Raw genomic sequence first — 18,195 nt, 5'->3', positions numbered from 1 at the left:
CGTCGTCCGAGCTTTCACGAAAGCTGGAATCATCACTGAAAAGCCAAGTACCGATAACGCCAACAAGACTGACTCGGAAAATGACGAGAGGGATTCGGGCATTCTTGATGCCGAAATCGCACAGCTGTTTCACTCAGACACTGAAGATGAAGAATTCGATGGATTTGTGGAAGAGGAATGAATCGATAAGTGAGTGTATTTTTCTGTACCGGTATTTGTTGTTACAACTGAGTTGAATAAAGTTTGATTTACCGGACTGTGTTGTTTTGCTTAATGCGCCTTATAATCCGGTGCGGTTTATGTGTGAACATAGACACGTTAATTCACAGTGCGCCTTATAATCCGGTGCGCTTTATAGTCCGAAAAATACGGTACTTCGGTGGGAAAGGGACGAATGATGTGGATGGGAGGACCCCCCCGTGTGACCTCACCCAGCACAACTGTCAGTCCTCAGGCCACCAATCCAGCCGATCCGTCTTGAATCACAGACCCCGTCTTGTTTATTACCATTCATATCTATTCAACAAATGTATTCATGATTAATCGTGTTCAAGAGCACATCTTCAATTTTGCTCTCAAAGTGCACCACTTTGTTGCATTTGATTTTAAAATGAAAAAAATCTTCTGGTAGGGTATGAAACCAGAAGATTATATATAACAATATATAATGCAGAAAAAAACCTGATATTGCAATGTCAGTTTTATTCCAATACTGTACAGAATATGACATTTTTCCCAGTTTCCAAACTGCTTATGTTTCAACCAGCTTCTGGCACAAGCCTCACAGAGACAAAAATCAATAATGTCCTTCACTGCCCGCATCAATTCATAATGTACATATTACATTGTAAATATTAGTCTGTAATAGCAGGGTTTTGATTTGACATTTGATATTTTAACACATTCAACATCTGGATGATTTTTCACAGTGTGACAGATGGAATGGTGCTTCTTGTTGATTGACTTGTGATATATAGTGAGGCGGAGAGTGAGGTTGCTGAGGTGGGGGTGGATGATAAGCCAGGAAAGTTAACTCATTTGACTTTTACGCAGGAGTCTGAAGTTTGTGAACAGTCATTAACATGTTATCCTTGTTAACATGTTGTCCTTTTGTTAACCATACCCACAATCTTTTCTAAACCTTAACCCAAATTTGCCCAAAGGCCCCTTGCACATCAATTCCGTATTTTTCCTCCCAAATTGCTGCATGTTTAAAGATAAATATGATCTCACATTATGGCAATCAAAGTTACACAATGTTGCGGAACTGGTTTGATTTTATGAGTTTGTTTTCTGAATCTGTTAAAAGCATTCAGAGAGTTGTTTGACCAATCAGAGCAACTGTACATGCGAAAAAACACCATCATCCAAAATGGCATCAGATAAGCTGATTCTCTTAATCTCCCAGGACAAAGCACTTTGCAACACACAGAGTAAAGGATACAGAGATGCTGAATTTAACGATAGATAGTGGCAGGTGTTTGAAGAACAGCTTGGAATCAGAATTGATAAAAATACTGATACTGCAAAACAATGGATGTATGAAAGATTAGACCGTAGTGATTGTTCTATGCAACTAAACGATAGCTTCTTGCTAATATCAGTTGTTCATTAGCCCCGCTTAGAAAGAGCGCTAACCATTGCACAAGGTTATTCAGTTTGAAGGGAAAACACCAGTCCCCCCCATTAATTTGTTTCAAAAAGTCTTGCATGCTGGTTAGTGTTGGGGACGCAGGTATGGGCAGGTCATGTGCCATTACTGCGCTAATGCTGTGCTCGGCCCAGTTACGTTACCCAGTCCATGGGGAAAAAGGGATTCCTTTGTTAGCTAGCGATTACATAGGTAATGCCAAGTCGGGAGAAGTTTAGGTTCCTGAGGTAAATGGCTCAGCCGCCATTTTGAGTGGTGAGTCACACCATTTGGTATTGAAAGTAAACGTGATTTTTTTTTTGTATCTGGGACAATCACTCATAGGACTTCAGTGATTGGGCCATTTGATTTACACTCCCACACCGCCGCACGACCCTGCGCTAATCGCAGCAACGCTAGATTTGGTGTAAATGCAGCCCAACATTTACAATAGCTTAACTTTAGTTTATTTGGCACAACCACTATCTTCCCTGTCTTAACCACACCCTAGCCACCATGTGCAGATATTGTAAAAAGCAAAATGAAAAATGGTATTGAATATTAAAAAAAACCCACAATGGATGAATTAAGTTTGTCCTCTAAAATGAGTCTTAGGAAAGCCACACTTCCCTGTGACATGGGACAGACCTGTCCAGTTTGTTCTCATCCACCATTTGTAGCTATAGTATTTATTTGTCACCTGACTTGTGTACTTCAGTAACAACACTTCTGTAGTTATTTTAACCCAAACGGCATTGTTTTCCTAAACCTAAGTATTTCACGATCTTTGCCTAAGCTCAGCTAAGACGGTTTGTTGCCTAAACCTCACTAAGTTGTTTCCTGTGAAGACGGAAGTTTATTTTGAGAAGACTGTATTCATGTAACAAGTGGATATCGACACACGTTGCTGGAGATTTGGTAGAAAAAGCATAAAAAATTAAGAAGAACTTTTCGTAAGACATCATACACCATCGTATGAGAAAACATTGCGTTGTAGCAGTTATGATGTAATTCAACTGGAAATGCAAATTTTAACAGAAGCTGGACATTCAAATGGGACTCATTATATTTGCAGACTGATGTTTCCCAAGGATGCACCAATGGCCATTTTGTTGCCATGTCTAAATAAGCACCAGTCAATTTCCCAGCAGGGACTGTAGCTCCACCAGCCTTTGCATACTGTACAAATAACTAATGCTACTAGCTGAATCTTGCTTCCTTTTGAACAGACAGAATAAATATGTTTTGAATTGCAATGAGGGGAACTGTCAAGGCTTATTAGAGAGTGTTCTGTCACGCTTTGAAGATGTGATCATTTGTATGCGCATGTTTTACTTGTTTGAAATAGGTCGGATGGGAGGGACAAGGCCCGTGGTGACGGTGATTTGTGGCAGGCAGTATAGAGCCTCAAGGGCCCGATCGCTCCCCAGGCTAGCCTCTCACATTGACTAGCACGCCTGAGGGAACACTAAAGGAAGACTGTGGATAGACCTGTCAATGACACCGTAGGGAATTCTCCACTGTCAGGTTTCTGCACTGTTGCTGCCAACTGTAGTCAATGAGGGGGGAATCACTGAAAAATAACACGGAGTGAGACTGGAGACTTTTAAAAATATGAATTTGCCAGTGAAACTAAATCAACTGCACTGGTTGAAATCTGAGAAAACTACATTTTAAATTGTGATAGCAGGGCGTTTGACATTTCAAAGCATTCACCATCAGTTTGAGCGTGTCGGACAGAAGAGAGCTTCTTATGGTTTGACTGGAGCTGTAAAAAGACAAATGAACAACTTTGTTGGAAAAACCTGTTCCATTCAAGGAATGAAGAATTATTTTTGGAAGTGAAGCACTAACTTAAGCTTTTGAGTACCTCCTTTGTATTCATTATCAGCAAGGATATTTTATGAACCAATTTGCATTTGTGGGAGAGCCAGTTCCTTTGGGTGCTTTCCATCTAAAGTAACTTAGAATATATAGCCTTCATTTTTGTATTTATGATGTTACGCATTCCAAAAATGAACTACCATTTGATAAAAAACAATCCAATGGTTATAAAGATCAATTCATCTTGAATTCATGGGAGTGAATAGAGATGGATCTTTTTTTAGTTTTTAAAGAGATCGTTTAAAAACACTTGGCCAAGGGCTTGCTTTCTTCAGTCTGCTTACTCTGCATCTGTGTTTTGTTCATCTTAAACTAGCAGATAATATCTGTAAATATAAATATTAGGTAGGTCGAAAAACATCAAGCCCTGACTATTTCGATCAATTTGGCTTGCTATGCTCATTTTGTATTTTTCTGGAGCAGAAACGGGACAAAAATAGCACAAAAGTCACAGAAATGAATGGTGCCAACCAACCCCAACATTGTGACAACATACCCCACAGACAACCGTAAATAGTGTTTGAAAAATACCATATATAAATAGATCATAAGTCCAAATTGTAATTTAATCATATAATTAGATTTTCTGTAAATTGTACTTCCCTAAATTGTGGTTTGGAACCAGATAATTCCAGAGCAGAATCCCAAATTCCTTTCATTTAATTTGGATACATTAGCATTTCATGACTCTGCCTAAAAATAGACAAAATTTAGTCTAAATGACAAACATTAGATTCAGTCTTAAAAAACCTACAGCATTGATAGTGTGTGTGTGTGTGTGTGTGTGTGTGTGTGTGTGTGTGTGTGTGTGTGTGTGTAGTTTTAGATTGCAAAGCCCTCTTCATGTCATTGTATACTATCAACATGATAGTACAGTGAATAAGCAAATGCAGCATACAAATTGTGAGGAAATGTCATGCAGCTGAGCTGAACTGGAGATTATACACGCCTGCCTGTAAGTTGCCACAGGCCTGTTTCTAAAAGGGGCATGTGTGACGTGTAAGCACTGAGCGGTGCATAGCGCACAGTTCTGTTTGTGGCCATGAAGACACACAAGGCACTATAGGAGAAAAACAGGTGAGCATTCGGGCTCTGCCATTACAATACGCCATCCTGTTCAATGTCTCTGGGCTAAGCATGAAGCAGAACACCAGGATGACCTGATGGATCGATCCTGTTGCGCCTGTTAGACAGTACACAGCTGGATGAATGTATTTTCAGCTAAGCTAACACTGTGGCTCTTTGGACGGCAATGTTGGTTGGTCAGTCGCTCCACCACTTTGGTCAAGGCTGATATACACAACTATTAGATTGATTGCCATGGAACTATTTATGGTTTCCATGGAGGACGAGTCCTACAGATTTTGGTGGTCTGCTGACTTTTCCTTTAGCACCATTATGAGGTTGACTGCCCAGAGGATGAACCCAAATGATTGTGGCCACTACGAGGTCACCATTTTTTGGTAATGTGAGAAATATCTATTACTGTAGTACTATTGAGTTTAAAAGAAGTCTAGGAACATGCTAAAGATATTCAGGTTCCCTTAAGGATGGATTGTAATGACTTGTGATCTCTGAGTTTTCACTTTTTGGTTTGTCCAATACTTTGGCTTATGACTAGGTATCTTCTGAAAGTAATGACATTCTCAGTCTGTATTGTTTTGAATTATTCTCCTTCTTTTATATCTGGCATACTAGTTGCAGGAAATGTATGGTTGTCTCCTGCTGGTTAAAAACATAAATGCATTTGGTCTTTGCAAATGGAAATTAGGATTATTTTCATATCGAGCAGGGAAGTGAGATCTGATCACAAGTGGTCGCGCATGTAGACACACATGTTAGTGCCAGATGTGAACAGACGTACTTGGAGCTGTCCACTTCTGATCGGATCATGCAAGACACATGTTAGTGCCAGGTGTGAACAGGACAAAATTCACATGCTTGAAGTGAGGGCATGTGTGGCTGATCTGTTTCTGCAGCCCGTGGTTGGATCCAAAGCACATCTGTCAGACTCAGCACATCTCTACTCTGCATGTAGGATGTATATGAGTACACACACCTGTAGTGGTCCTTGATGGATGGCTATCCCGGGAAGAGGTGATGGCCCACAAATTACACTGTCAGCTTGAGTTGACCTGTCGATAGCAGCAGGGTCTGAATGCATTTCAGCAATGCTCATAATATTGTATTCAGTTTTAAAGTGAGTGAAATCTTGAAGAAGAAAAAATGCAATAAAAGATAATTGAAATTGATTAAAATCGAAGTGAAACCTGAAAATCAATCAACAGTAAGCGGGGAGACTATTAATACAAATGCTGAGGGAAAAAGCCTTTGCTTTAGTGTTGCATGTGCATTTTGGTGACCTCAGTGGCAATTTACAAATATCCAGTCACCATTATAATAAAGCAAATCAAGTGTCGGATTCTTGCTAGTTCAGCTCCTACTCACTAAGGCTACATCCACATTACTCCGTTTTCATTTGGAAACAGAGTTTTCAAACGAAAACGATCTCCGTCCACACGGCGTTTCAGCCATCGTTTCCGAAATTATCGGAAACGATGTTACAATTATTACAATTATTTTGTAACTAAGCAACCAGAGTAATAATGTAGTCTTTAATGATCGTAAGTACGTGTTTGATACTTAAGATCTTCTCTCAAATCTTCCTCTATAAACTCAAACAGATACAGTTCGTGGAAAGTTTAATAAGTTTTATTTTTCAGACTTAACGTTAGTTACAGCGCTGCGGGTCTCTCTCTCTCTCTCTCTCTCTCTCTCTCTCACGCCGCTCACTGATCGCTACAATAACAGCTGTTTCCTCCGCAGACATGCAGACTTTAACTGGACAACAGCTGCCAGTAAAGACAACAAGTTCAGCAACGCCTGTAATCAGTTGTCCGCGTTAAATTAACCTGGTAGTCGATCGCGGGTGTCTACGTCATCGTTTCCAAACTTATGCGTTTCCGTCCGTCCACATGAATACGCTACCCGGAGTTTCCAAAGTTATCCGGCTTCGGGATCGTTTCTAAACCCAAAAACCCCGGTGTAGTGTGGACGCTCAGTGTAAACGGAGCAAAACATATGCGTTTCCAAACGAAAACAGAGTAGTATGGATGTACTCTAAGGCTGAGGAGATATGTTGTCTGTGTTCGAACTAGTGCAATGCCTGTCCGTTGGGAAGGAGACGGTTGCTGATTGGGGGGTGTGCACCAATCAGCAAGCCAAAGTCTTTGTATATGCAAACATACTTAGCAATAAACCGTTTCAACCAGATTCTGTATGGAACGTTTGCCCGATCAGAGCGGGCTGATTGCTTGGCTCCCTGTCCCAGACGTGCTGCAAGTCAGTGAAAAAGGGTTTGGTGGTAACATTGGTATATCCAGCATCGCTGGCTATATTAAATCAATCTAATCTAATTTAGTTGAATTAACAATAAGTGTACTTCAGTGCTTTATCTTCTCAAGACCACAGGGTGGCGACTATAACACACAAGCTGCAAGAAGAATGTTACACTGCCTTCTGAACTTGCTGACACAAGCGCTAGTCTTTCACATCCCGTCCTCTCACCCTCTTCAGGCCACGGCCGACACTACTCACTGCATCACAGTTCGTGAAAATATAGACTTTTATCTGGGGACAATGACATGACTGGATAGCTAGCTTGTATTGTTGTTAACATACTGTCAAATTATATTTGCTTTGTGTTAACCGTATGCAATGTTATTGACTTGAATCTGAATCTTGTTAGCATGATGTCAACTTTCTGGCTCGCAGCTGAGCCAAAGGGTTCTATAAAACGAGCAGACTAGAAACATCTCCAGTCCAAGCTGTTCCAGGGAACAGCTTGTGAAAAACTACAGGAAATTTTGGTTGGAAATATAAATGAATGGTCTTATTTGTTTTTCCTTGGCAAGTGACAATGTTATAAGTGAACTTGAATGTTCTTCAAGGAGTCTATCAGGAATTAATAGATTTTGCAGAAGACAATTCTGGCCTCCACATTATTTCCATCTCTTCTGACACGACCCTCTACATAAATGTGAGATGCCTTGGCTGCTTTTTGTTTTTTGGAGCATCATCCCAAAGCCACTGAAACAATCAGTAATTAATGAAAAAATAAACTCTCAACATCTTCAATTTACTTTGGTTATTATCTCCCCTTTCCTTGTAATAATGTTTGGATTTGAGAAGTGACTCAAAAAGAACAATTTCTCTACTGAAAACAATCTGGGGTTGTGGAGTCTACCAGACCTCAGTAGTCCTCCTCATCTCTGCTGGAGGCAAGAGGCTCCAGGCTACATCAGCCGCTACTAGCATATCTCCGACTACACCGTCACTGGTCAAGTTGCATGGTGGGTAATGTAGGCTCCAGGTTTTGACCAGGAAGAAGAATTGTCCTTTAAATCCCTCTGTACCTTATAATACCTAATATGTTATTTTGTCCCTTTTATCACTTTGTGTATTTCTATAAGCCTTTATGTATTTTACACTTATTTGTTTGTCTGTTTTGTTTTTGTTGTTCTGTTTCTCTGTGAAGCACTTACCGAATTTCATAGATACAAATTACACACACACACACACACACACACACACACACACACACACACACACACACACACACACACACACACACACACACACACACACACATATACAGACTATTAATCTGTACAAACTTCCTCGGAAGACAATGCCAATTTTCATTCTATTTATATATTATGGAAACATTCGATCTAAAGTATACTAGATATAATAGAAACCATAACTGCACAGTACTATAGCATTTTTTCTTTTCATTCTCAACTTCTTTGAGGTCAAATCTCTGCAATGGTCCACACTTGAATAGAACGCCATAGATTCCAACATTGATTCGTGAGCGGTTGCTCTTAAGTGTTTACTTTATGGTCAATGGAGGGAACCAGAGGCCACAAGAGAGCTCCAGCAGCTCCCGTCACACGGAGGTCAAACGGGTTCCTTCTCCTTTCCCCTTAGCTAACATTGACTAGTCACTCCAGCCGAACATCTCTTGGCTTCTCTACTGCACTCAGCACTGAGCTCCTCCTCCCCTCCTTGGCGAGGGACCAAATTGTGATGCTTGGCTATTTATGTCTTAGCATGACAGGCTTACTGTGACGCTCTAACAGTCAAAAAAGAGAATCTACTCTGGGTTTTCTCCACTTCAGGTTTGGAAACTGAGGAATGAACACATCTGTGAGAAAAAGGCAAATCAAACTACTAAATCTTAAGGAAAGTCAATTAGGTTAGAGTTCCCTGCTTTTAATGCCGGCAGCAAATCAGGAGGGTTTATACATCAGGGTTGTTGTACTCATGTAGCTGGCTTGTTAGAGGAGTATCGATCACACTTCTCATTAGTACACCTGTCATGAAGTGGTAATTTGTTAGCCTCCTGAGTTAAAATTGAATTTCTTCTGTCCTTAGTTCATCTTAGCAAAGAACAGCTGTATAGCCATGCAGTTTTGGGGCTTTGTTTCCAGTTTTGTAGTACATCCACGTGACCCCTTCATAGTGGGCGACGGTGGATCAGTGTTAGAGTGGGTCGTCAGAGGACTGGCAGCTCGATCCCCGGCTCCGCTAGTCCATGTCCATGTGTCCTTGGGCAAGACACTTAACCCCAAGTTAAGCACGCTGTGCCTACAGTGTGTGAATGTTAGGTAGTCCTGATGGGCAGGGGGCACCTTGCATGGTAGCCTCTGTCATCAGTGTATGAATGGGTGTGAATGGGTGAATGATGACAAGGAGTGTTGAAGCTCTTTGAGTGGTCGGAAGACTAGAAAAGCACTATACAAGTACAGTCCAGTTACCATTTTCAAAATTCAACATCTATTGTTTGATCTAGGCTGTGCAATGTATATACAGGACAAGTTATTAGAAAAAGGCTCAGGCCATATTCTTCACAGAGAGCCATTTAAAAATGGGCAGTGGGCCACAGGTGGCTTGCGGGCCATAGTTTGGCCACCCCAGTGTTAAAGGGTGCTACAGGGCGGCTCCCAGGACTGATGTATTGTAACATGCTTTGGAAGCATTTAGAAATCATGCTAAGAAAAACATCACACTGATGCCCCCTGACCTCATGTCACGGTGTGTCTTATCACTGGAAAGACTGACTGTGACAAAAGAAAATTATGCAGATCAGTGTTTTTTTTATCTACTATGCCATATTTGGTTATGTCTAAATAGCATAGCAGCATCGAGATCAGCCATTTTCCAGGCGAGAAAAATCCCAAGCTTGGCAGTCTAAGGGTTCGTTCACATGTTGCATTTTTTTATGCCATCAAATCCATTGTTGTCAACGTAGATGCACGTAAGGCACTCTTAAAAGGCATGCTGTCGCGGTGCGCAAGAAATCCCAGGGGCCTCAATAAAATAGTGAAAATAGTTCAACTTTTGGAATGCGACAGCGGCCCACCACATGTCATCAAGAAACAACCAATCAGAGCTTGCAAATATCTTTACTTTCTTCCATAAATAGCAGTCTACAGTAAAGTAATGGAGGAGAATATTTGATGAAGTGAGGTAAATGAGGGCAGGGTTTAAGGGTCCATGAGGGGGTGAAGTATTCCTTTAAGACATTGTTAATCATGCCATTATTGGCTTAGTAATAACAAAGAATGATCCCTGTTAGGCCTGAGATAGACTGTAAATGGATCTGTGTAATTCTGGTTCCAGTCTTTTTGTGATAAAGGCACATAAAAGACACATAAAATATTATCCACAGCCGCTCTCTGGTGTTCTGTAAGCAGATAATTCTGTCTGTGTAAACTAGCCTTGAACAAATGACTTGAATAGACCCAAGGCACTCTTGTGGGCTTTGTGGATGAAATCAAGCAGGTTAGGGCGGAGGCGGTGCTCTGGATTCTCTGAGAGAGCTCTGCGCCACTCAAGGTGTGTCTGCCTGGAATCCCAGTGACTCCAACGAAGCGGCAGAAGCGGCCAGGACTAAAGCACAGGGCTGACAAACGGCGTGTCACGTCTCCCGGTGCCAGCCTCCATAAGGACGTGTGCAGCCAGAAACCAGCCAGCAGGGGGGATTAATTCCAGGACATGCACCGTGTAAGCCCCATCAATTCACACCTACTGCCCAGGGCCCACCCCCACACAGTTAGCTGTCCTGTTGTATCTACTGAAAGTGCTTTTAGCACAGGAACAACTCGATGTGATTCAATTAGCATGTAAGGAGGCACGCAACGTTGCTGTGGTTTAAAAGAAAATCCTAGGTTTAAACAGTTTTGATTCACTGGACGAATCTACTGGACTGTTCGTTTGTTTTGTTTTTGTTTTGCTTCCTGGAAGAGGAAATGGAGAATTTTCCTGCAGAAGTGAAGAAGCGGATTCTTCAGAGAAAGAGAAGGACTTCCCTTTCTGCTCAAGTCGATTCATGCCGGTTACGAGCCAAAGAAATTATCGGCTACAGAAAGAATTTATTGTGAAATGCACGGAGCCGCGCCGTCGGAGGACCGATTGATCACACCACGAAATCAACTCAAGGCAAAGAGTCTGGGCAGAGTTAGGCCATTGTGTTTATTATCTTGTTTGTGTTACGTAATAACACTCTCCCGATTAATCGAGATTAACGATCAAGATCGTAAGTGTTGTGTAGAAGTTACTGTGTATTTCATACGACTGAAATCGTGTTGAGATAATTCACCGCTAGTGAGGCCGGAAGTTGTTTCTCATCAGTTCAGAGGTCAGAACCGCGGCTGTGCGACTCAAAGCCCGTCAGCGTGCTTTTGTAGATGAGAGAACAATCTTCCGAACTCCACCGCGGCGAGGAGGATCTTTTGTTTTTGGAGGATTTATTTTGTTTTGTTTGCTTTCTCTCTTTTTACTATCCCACACATATAGCGTTAAGCCAATGTAGCTCAGGGTGAGCTAACGGCTCAGACACATGCAGATAGCAATATCTATTGTTTCGCGCAATTTTTTGGTCTTGCGAGCGTGGTCATGTGCAAACTCCATTTTGGTAGTTTGGCCAATCTTCAACGTGTAGTTCACGTGACGTAGCTACGTTTAGATTACATCATATGTTGTCTGAGCGGTGCTCTCCCCCCCCCCACACACACATGCATGCATGCACACACACATATACACACACACACACACACACACACACACACACACACACACACACACACACACACACACGTATACACATAATCTTCCTCTTACTATAGTCTGTTGATTTTAGATAGCGTGCTCATGAATGTATAGTTTTGTTGTTAGTTTTAGATATTAGTTGATTAGATCATTATTATTGGAACTTAATAAACTCTGTTATATTTTAAAGAGCAGCTGTCTGTGATTACTCTGTGCATGTATTGTGATGATAGCTGGATATGTGGTCTGTTGCTCAAACTTAAACCTTCACTTTCACTCTGAATGTGTAATAGTACTTTGACTATTGACACTGTGAGTGAATACTAATTATGAGACTTAGTTTATAGTTTGGTTATTGGTCCCTGTTCGCAGGGTGGTGCCCCGTTATTATTAATAATCGTTAATAATCTTACTGACATTAATAATTCTATTGATGTCAATAATTTAGTTTTCTTATACGCTGATAACTCAAACATGCTCCTTTTTGCTCCCAACAATTATATATCAAAATATATTTTGTTCTTTTTGAAAAGTACTACAATATGATGATACTAAGGCTGCATGACATGAATATTTTCCCAGTAAATATATATATATATATATATATATATATATATATATATATATATATATATATATACAGTATATAAGAGGGTACTTTGCTGCCAGGTGTGAAGATTATAAATTCTAAATAAACAGCAACCTCTTTTTAGGATGTGTATTCTAAATTAAAAACACACCAGTGTTCATGTTAGTACCAATTGTTTGGGAAGGCTTGTAGATTTACTTAATGGTGCATGAACTATCAAAAGCTTCATCCCCAGTATTCATTTCAGACACGCGTTGTGACGAGCAGGGAATTAGCTGCGTGCAGCTGATTTTAAATGAGCTTTTGTTTTATAGCTGCTTATTAGACGACGTGTGCTGCAGAGTGAGCTCCAGCAGTTTGCCTGTTTGTTGTGACTATACCGTAAAATCTTATTGATTCTCAGCTTGAGATTCACTCCTGCAGGCACCGCAAGCAAAAGTTAGCTACAGTGTAAAAGCAGGAAAAGGCTCATGTAATGTTGTGAAACTTTAACTTTCTGTAAGGAACTTTTAACTGGTTATAAAACAGTCTCAATTAAATATTGATAGCTCTATATGATCCACAAAAGTAAACATGACCATCAGTGAGATGATTTGATATTTCTATATAATTATTGTTAATACTTGTAATCGGCCAGTGGGTCAGATTCTAAACACAGTCCGAAGAAATCATGCAGAGTCTTTCTGCTCACACCCCAGCGGGGCCTCTGGCAGCGACCAGACCACCAAGGACAGACCGAGATTCGGCTTTGCTGCTGCCTTCGACCTGCTAAGTCTCTTCCTCTGGCCAGGAGCAGAGCCTCACTTCTCTAATCTGCAGGTGACACTACGCTGCCGGAGGCCCATTGTCAGCTAGAGAGAAGGGAGGAACGGGACAACCAGAACTAGGACTGAGCTGGGAACTCAGACTCTGCTGCGGTAAAATGAGAGGTTTTCTAAATGGACTCTAGTGCTCGGAAACACTACCACTTTTGTCCACAGGGAGAACAATAATCAACCAAAAATGAAAGTTCCTTTTCTGCCTTAATGGAAATAAAAGAACACAGAAAGACCTTAGCAAAATGGGCCCAGCTGGAAAGTCTGTCTCAGCAATGCAGCTTTCTTCAATACTTTCTTCATTTATGCATTGAATGTGTCATAAATTGTATCTGGATTGCAAAGTCCAACTTGAGGAGCAGTGGAGACACAGATCGAAGCAAAGCAAAGAACATGTTTGAGGTGTAGCATTAAGCATTGAGCAATGCAGCATTACTAGTTACATGTAGAAATGAGCTGTGTTGCAGAGACCAGTAGCGTCATCTACTCACTTGTTTTGGTGCTTTGAGCCCTGCAGATGTGCATGGTACTGTGCCACCGAGTTCAGTGTGACGCTGCAGACTTCACAGGTATAGCTCCGTTTCAGACCTGGAATCAAACAGAAACACATTTTTAAACCCAAATTTTCATAGGATTTTATAATGTTGTGATTTTCATTTTGCCTCTGGCATGCAGTGAAACAAGACAAACTTCCTGCAAAAACATTTCCTCGTTGCAAAATGACCATAGCTGATAGATCACAGGGAAATGCATTTCACAGCGTAATCTGAAAGGTAGTACTTCAGACACTTATGCTAACATTTTTGTATTTTCATACAAAGAAATATTTATATACATCATTTGTACATATTGTTTGTCAATCCAGCTGAAGTTGTGCCACAGTTCTTGGATTTTAAGCAAAAATAGTGAAAATGAATATCCTGTTTTCCAACATTTTCCTTCTGAATTACGTATGTTTTTAATGTAAATAAATATGTTTCTAATCATCGTCCTCAGAAGCGTGCGTCAGGAAGAGGTCAGGGTGGATGGATGGGTCAGGTGACCACTCGATCTAGATAGAGAAGGAGTATTTTAAAACTAGAAAAGGCAATTTCTTCAGAAAGTGAGGTGTAAATGGTTAATGCTGAAAAGCTGACACAACCCTGATTTCTTGGCTTAACAATTTAAGAAAAGGTGAAGCAGTAGGAAAAGTTTGAAAAGTAAAAATGTATTTAATTATACCAATTCTATACCAGTGTAGAAGAAATGGGGAATTTCGTCAGGCCTTTTTTTTTAACCCTAACCCTTATTCCTTTACTTCAGCGTCATTTAAAGGTAGGATCTTGAAGAGCTCTGTTTCATACTAGGGTCTTGGTGGCACCTACAAGTGGTAATTGCAGGTGTGTTTTTGGATCTTCCCGGAGAGTGCCACTTGTGATTATTCCCGGGAAGGTTGCCACAGACACCCAGATTGTAATACTGCAAATGTAAGGGCTTTCTTCAGTGAGCAATAGGCTAAATCACCATAGTCTTAACTCATTTGGTGGTAGATAGAGACTAAACAGTCTTATAGATTATTACTTTAATGTCAAAAGGTTACGGGAATTAATGCAACTCAGGCCATGAGACATTGAGGTTTCTGATGATTTATTTGGGATCAACACAATTCAATGAGTTATCTATTTTACTTTAGATCGTTTATCAGCAACGTCCTCACTGTCTGTGATAGTGGATGTATTGAGTCAGCGCCCTGTTGCTGCAGATAATGAGCACCCTGCGTAATCGCTTTCATGTTGTATTAATCTTATTGTGGTGTGAAAAACGCCGGTCTTGATTGCCTCGCTCTAACAATTGAGTTAACTCCTTCATAAATATGCCTCAGAGCAGAAGGCCAAGAGAATGTAAATGTCACGCTGCACTCATTGAATCACATTTCCATATGAATGATCGTTTACTCTGAAAACCGACCCACCATGGAATAAGCGTAGTTATTGTCTTCTTTCAAGGTAGTGGCAGGTGATTTTTCCGTGACTTTTCCGTTTTCTAACAACCTTTTTCTCAGATATTTATGTCAGCTATTTTCTTTTAACATTTTGAAGGAGGGCAATATTCCCCACAGAGGGAGAAGTAAATCTCTCCCTTTCATGTTGCCCCTGATAAGCTGCACAATAACCACTCTGTCAGTCTGCCGCCACCAGGGCTGAGATTTAAATTTTGCACGGTCGTCCCCAGACGCAGTCATGAGCTGACATTAAGGTTCCGATGCAGGCAGCGAGAGTCTGCTCTGCAGTGGCTCTTTGACAGCTTGCTTCTCAAATAATTTTTGAAAAGGTGAAAGATTATACAGCAGGCCCGTTATCCATCACTGCCAGCCACCTGCGGCTCGTCCCACATGGCTGAGCTCGGCATGAGCGATGAAGCACGGGGAGACTTCAGGCCCCCGTAGTGCTTCCCCTCGATCACCTCTACCTCCTGCTTTCGGAGGCATTGCCAGTCACTGGAGAATCGTTTGTCTTGGTTAAGTTGTGTCTTAGCTGAGAAAAAAGCAGCAGCTCAGGAGAGGATGCAGAAGAAGAGAAATGTGCCCTGCAGTCTCATTTATTTGCAGACGGTGTTATCACCGGTAATCGCCATGTGAGAGCAGCGCAGGGCGACAGTCCATGACTTAGCCAGTGGGGCGTGCATGAACATGCACTAAAAAGCAGGGTCGGCCCTGCTATGTCAACAAAGCAAGGATAAGCTTGGATAACAACATGCATATGGGGAGAGTGACTTTATTCTCTGCCCAGGTAGACATTACTCCGCTGTAAATAGACAAAACAGTTGTTTGCTGCTCTGAACGCCGTGTATTGAAAGTACCAGTAGAAAAGAAAGTAGCCCATGGCTGAACTACTAAAGCATGAAAGATTCATAAGGAATTTCAGTAAATGTAATTCGAATCTGCTCATCTCAGCAAAACTGACTTTTCTGAGTGCAAACCTGTGGATGTACTCACTAAACATCTATGGCTAAAAGTAGCTTAACTGGCTAACTTAGGACGTCACACAGCCTTGTAGCGCTAAAACCAACTCTTCTCAAAAACAGTGAGCTGCTGCGAGTCTCCTTACATCAGTTTTGAAAAAAATATACTGATATGTGATACACTTTTAAAAGCATATTTTCATGGCAGGCAAGTTAATAGGATCCACTACTTGAATGCTTAAAAAATAGTGATTTGCAGCACTAACGAAGCTGAAATATCTTAGCCTATCAAAATGATTCATCTATTTTAAATGCATTTGTTAATGGCACTTCACTGTATTGATGAACAACGCTTTCTCCTAAAAATTCCCTTTCCCATGCAACTAAACTGCATTCTCAATTATGTTTTTGAGGGAAACATATTTTCTCCTTGATTACAGTGGCAGTTTAAAACACATGGTTACGTTGTGAATTGCAACAAAACTACTTGGTCATCAAAACATGGTTTGGCAAAAAATAAGTAACTTAAGTTACGTAAATAAGGTGAATTGTTTACCGGAGAGTAATTTTAACTTTTGAATGCAATGCGTTTACCACAAACAAGCTCCGATGGAAAATAATAAACCAGAATCCAATCTCATTGAATGCTCATAGAGCATTGAGCATGGTAATTGCAAGCTAGTCTATATCTGGCACACTAAACTCTCCATTGACTCAACAATAAGTCACAGATTGGGGGCGCTGAGTTGAGTTATGTCTTTTAGCTCTGTTGTAAATCTCCGGTTGTCTCTCCGCTAATTGAGACCTATTGCCTGAGCCTACTGGGAGGGAACGTGGCGGCAATACGACTGATCGGCAGTGTAGTTGTCTGTGTGGACTGTTTATGAGCAAGGAAAAGGTGGTGTAGGTCCGGGGTTCATGCTAAATTAACCAGCAGCCATCTGTCCCACTCAGATGGTGCAAGTTTAGCTTATTCCCTCTCCGATTGCAGCGGGGCGCCCAGGCTGAAAGACCATATGCTAAATCTGAATCCGCACGAGAACAAATCGGTTTGTAAGTTGCAACTATGGGACATGTAATGAATTGCTTTGTAAAATGGACTTTCAGAATGAAATCATCAGTCAAAAGTGTTTTCAACCCCTTGAAGCGATAAAACAGGCATGCTCACCAAATCACAGATAAGATTGGTCTCTGAAATTGGACGACGTTAGGAAATGGGCAGTGGGTAGAGATGTAATATCTTGTTGGGAACAGGCATTAGCTGCAAACAAATGCCTGGCCTTCTGCTGGTCCAATCTAGTGTTTAAATTGAACGAGTTAGTGTACGCGGGCACAGACTTTGCCCTTTGTTTCCTTTTGAAGAGGACCTTGATCGGCCAGCTATTACATTATTAATAGATATTTTAGGATCAAGGGGAGTGGCAAATATAACACAGCCAAGAGCAACAGCTTGAGAACTGCAACTAAAGGGCTCTATAGACAGAAGAGCTGGAAAGCAGAGGAGAGGAAAAAGAGGGAGACAATGTGTTAGATCACATCTGCCAGAAATGCATTAACAGCGATGATGGAGTCTGGTAAAACACAATTGGTTTGTTGCGGTGTTTGATAGGCTGGATCACATTCTACAGTCTTCCTTTGGCAGCTACACAAGGAATCAAAAGAAACAGAGTGACCAATATAATGAGAAAGATCTATGAGAACATGACTGATAGAGTCCAGACAGCTGAAATCTGTCAGTCATCCCTACTGTACAAAAGTAAAATAATCACTGATTCTGCAATTCATTCAAAACTTTAACCTAAACAATCAAGGTTTCATAGATTGTTTCTGTTTAGTGGTCACCACATGTATAGAACTGAAAGCTTTCAAGCGTTTTGTTCATTGTTGTCACATTTAAAGCTATTCAACTTATATGTGGTATAAAGCGCATTTCTAGTTTTCTGACCACTCGTAGCGCTGTACATATCATGTCAACATTCACCCTTTCACAAACACATTCATAAACTGAGGGCAGAGGCTGCCGTGCAAGTTGGCGCAAGTTGCCCACTGCCCACCAGGGTATAAACTAATGCCCACTACCCACCAGGATATAAACTAATGCCCACTACCCACCAGGGTATAAACTAATGCCCACTACCCACCAGGATATAAACTAATGCCCACTACCCACCAGGGTATAAACTAATGCCCACTGCCCACCAGGGTATAAACTAATGCCCACT

The 18,195-nt window shown here is 41.1% G+C and overlaps 1 protein-coding gene across 1 annotated transcript in view; it reads right to left on the bottom strand.

Annotated features, from left to right (window-relative positions):
* LOC137867561 (zinc finger matrin-type protein 4-like) overlaps positions 1-18,195 on the bottom strand; it is a 134,506-nt gene that overhangs the window by 9,676 nt on the left and 106,635 nt on the right. The window contains exon 6 of the mRNA XM_068704217.1: positions 13,525-13,621. Coding sequence (XP_068560318.1) covers positions 13,525-13,621 — 97 coding nt within the window. The remainder of the gene's footprint in view (positions 1-13,524; positions 13,622-18,195) is intronic.

This window comes from Cebidichthys violaceus, unplaced genomic scaffold, assembly GCF_023349555.1.
Source record: "Cebidichthys violaceus isolate CVI_PGR_0920_01 unplaced genomic scaffold, fCebVio1.0.p SCAF_9, whole genome shotgun sequence".
In the NCBI taxonomy this organism is placed as follows: Eukaryota; Metazoa; Chordata; class Actinopteri; order Perciformes; family Stichaeidae; genus Cebidichthys; species Cebidichthys violaceus.
Note: the sequence above shows the minus strand (reverse complement) of the source record. Positions and strands in the feature narration are given on the sequence as shown.